General features: G+C 43.1%; 1 protein-coding gene across 1 annotated transcript; it reads left to right on the top strand.

The window, feature by feature from the left end:
- Positions 1-257: 257 nt before the first annotated feature.
- Positions 258-3,052, top strand: LOC133000326 (parapinopsin-like). The gene is made up of 4 exons (XM_061070225.1): positions 258-588; positions 800-1,128; positions 2,230-2,472; positions 2,936-3,052. The coding sequence occupies exons 1-4, from the start codon at positions 258-260 to the stop codon at positions 3,050-3,052; spliced, it is 1,020 nt and encodes a 339-aa protein (XP_060926208.1).

The following is a 3,052-nucleotide window of genomic DNA, read 5'->3' as shown; positions in this document are numbered from 1 at the left end:
GGTCTTGCTCTCTGGACTGATCCCAGTGAAGAGCGCATGTGTAGTCATCCTGGGTAAGTACCTTTACAATTAACTGAGAGCATCCAGGATCATCATTTGAAGGAATTACTCTTTGTTAAGTCCAGATCTGGAGGAGTTATTCTTGGACTCCAGGCTTCAAATCTCAGCCGTCACACTGGAGTTGTTAGATATCGTGGATATAGGAGTCCCGAGTGGAGAAGGCACTATCCGACCACTTTTTTAAAACCTCTGCGTCCATGCAGCCGTCTTACTTTTCACCAAATGCGTCCTTGTACTTTGTCCCACCGGGGGATCCCCCTCTGTCACGCACTGGCTTCATCCTTCTCTCCATCATTATGGCTCTTTTCACTGGTCCGGCCATCGTACTCAACGCTACAGTGATTATTGTGTCTCTGATGCACAAGCAGCTGAGGCAGCCACTCAACTACGCTCTGGTGAACATGGCTGTGGCTGACCTGGGCACAGCCATGACTGGAGGGGTGCTGTCTGTGGTCAACAATGCCCAGGGGTACTTCTCCCTGGGCAGAACAGGCTGTGTGATGGAAGGCTTCGCAGTGGCCTTGTGTGGTGAGTGGAAAGACAAGACCAACTTTTGTGAAGTAGTTCTTTAAAAAATACAGTTATGATACAAATATAGACGCTGATGTGACTGATTATCTCTTAATGTGCACAATAAATAATTTTGTATTCAAACTATTTCGATTAACATGAAGAGAAATGTCAGTTTATAATTTTAAATTGTGCAATATTCCTTTCACATTTCTTCAACTGTCTGCAGGCATCACATCTCTGTGCACTGTCGCTCTGATCGCAGTGGAGAGGATGTTCGTTGTGTGTAAGCCTCTGGGTCAGATGACGTTCCAAAAGAAGCATGCGATGGGAGGTATTGCCTTGTCCTGGCTGTGGTCGCTCACCTGGAACCTACCCCCACTGTTTGGCTGGGGCCGATACGAGCTGGAGGGGGTCGGGACCTCCTGCGCACCGGACTGGCACAACCAAGACCCTCACAACGTCTCTTACATCCTTGCTTATTTTGCAGTGTGCTTCGCGGTTCCTTGTGCCATCATTGTGTTCTCCTACGCAAAACTGCTGTGGACGTTACACCAGGTAATTTTACATTTTATTTTACTTTTCACTTTGTTAGTTTTAGGAGGGAAATATTGAAATGTGTACGTCACTACATTTATCTGATTAGTACAATTAGTGGTTACTTTTCAGATGAAATGGTAAATGGTAAATGGTTTTGTATTTATATAGCGCTTTAGTCTTGATGACCACTCAAAGCGCTTTACAGTACAGTTTTACATTCACCCATTCATAAACACATTCATACAGTGCATCTAATCGCAGCACTTTGTCATTTATGGGGGGCCATTCAGGGTTCAGCATCTTGCCCAAGGACACTTCGACAAAAAAACAAACAAGATATACCTGTAAAACATAATGCAATGCTTTCTGGCTCTCAGCCTTCTTTGATGATCCATTACAAAAAAGCAAGCATGGGTCATTTTCTCATATTTCTGTTCTTACTTCTTCTAAATCTTAGTTAAAGGTTATGCAAATGCCAAAAGAAAACAAACTTGCAAAGCAGAATGTTGTTTCTTCTTCTCTTTTACTCCATTATTCAGATCACAACCTTGCAGATTTATCTTGAGACCCCAAAGAGGGGACCAGCCACTCCTGCTGGGAACCACTGGGCTAAAATACCACACTTGGTATTAAGCTAATAAAATGCTATATTACTTCCATTCATAAATTAGTTATATAGGCGCTTGACCTTTAAGGGTCACGGCAGGGCTGGGGTGACATGGGGCGAGAGGTGGGGTACAGCATGGACAGGTCATCAGCCAACATACAGACACAAACAACCATTCACACCTATATGGTCAAATAAAATTCTCCAATTAACTATACCGCAATCATGTCTTTGGACTGTGGGAGGAGAGAACGACCACGGAAACGAACATTCAACACCTCACAGAAAGACCCTGGTTTACAACATCCTGGCTTATTTCGCTGTGTGCTTTGTGGCTCCTTTTGCCAATGTTCTGATTCAAAACCAGTGTAGACTTTAACCCAGGTGAGCATTTGAGCACACAGGGATTCAAACCAAGAAGCTCCTTGAAGTCTGGGGGGCACTGCCTTATAACATGCTGCAATAATAACAAGGTATATTACACAAACTTGCCTTGTCATTGTCTGTTTCAGGTATCTAAGATGGCCTGTCTGGAGGGCGGTGCAGTCGCAAAAGCAGAGATGAAGGTGGCGTTCATGGTGATTCTGATGGTCCTGACGTTTCTGATCAGCTGGTTGCCTTATGCCGGCCTGGCCATGCTGGTGGTCTTCAACCCTGCCGTAGAGATCCCCCCGCTGGTGGGCACAGTGCCCGTCTACCTGGCCAAGAGCAGCACTGTGTACAATCCTATCATCTACATCTTCCTCAACAAACAGGTAATGTTCCCCCATACAGATAAATGTAAAATGGAGTTTAGTCAGATTGCAGGATAAACTGAAGGGAAATGCTTATGAATAAAAAATTTCTCTCTTCTGGGGCATCAGCACCATCTAGTGTTATTACAACAAAGTACATTGTCGTTGAAGAGATACTCAGTGCAGGGATATTAGTAGTTATAGTATTATAAAGAAAATATTTAAATTAACTGGCTTTTTATTATTTGAGACTAACAACATTTTTAAATGTTTAAAATTGATTTGAATATATTGTTTATTTTGCAATAATCAAAAATAATGATTGATAAATCTGACATATATGTTATTCTTGATATAATTTACATTATTTGGATTTATTACACCTTGTGCCAACAGATAAACTATGTGTGAATGTTTGTTGATGCAGGGGAAAAAGACAAACTTCTTCGCCAAACTTGTTCTGTGTCATTTTGTTTTTCTATAGTTCCGCAAGTACGCTGTGCCCTTCCTGCTGTGTGGGAAAGAGCCCTGGGATGAGGACGACGAGTCGGAGGCAGCAACGACTGTGGAGACTGCCATGAACAAAGTCTCTCCCAGCTGA

The sequence above is a fragment of the Limanda limanda genome, chromosome 4, assembly GCF_963576545.1.
Source record: "Limanda limanda chromosome 4, fLimLim1.1, whole genome shotgun sequence".
Taxonomy (NCBI): Eukaryota; Metazoa; Chordata; class Actinopteri; order Pleuronectiformes; family Pleuronectidae; genus Limanda; species Limanda limanda.
This window is presented reverse-complemented; position numbering and strand designations above follow the sequence as displayed.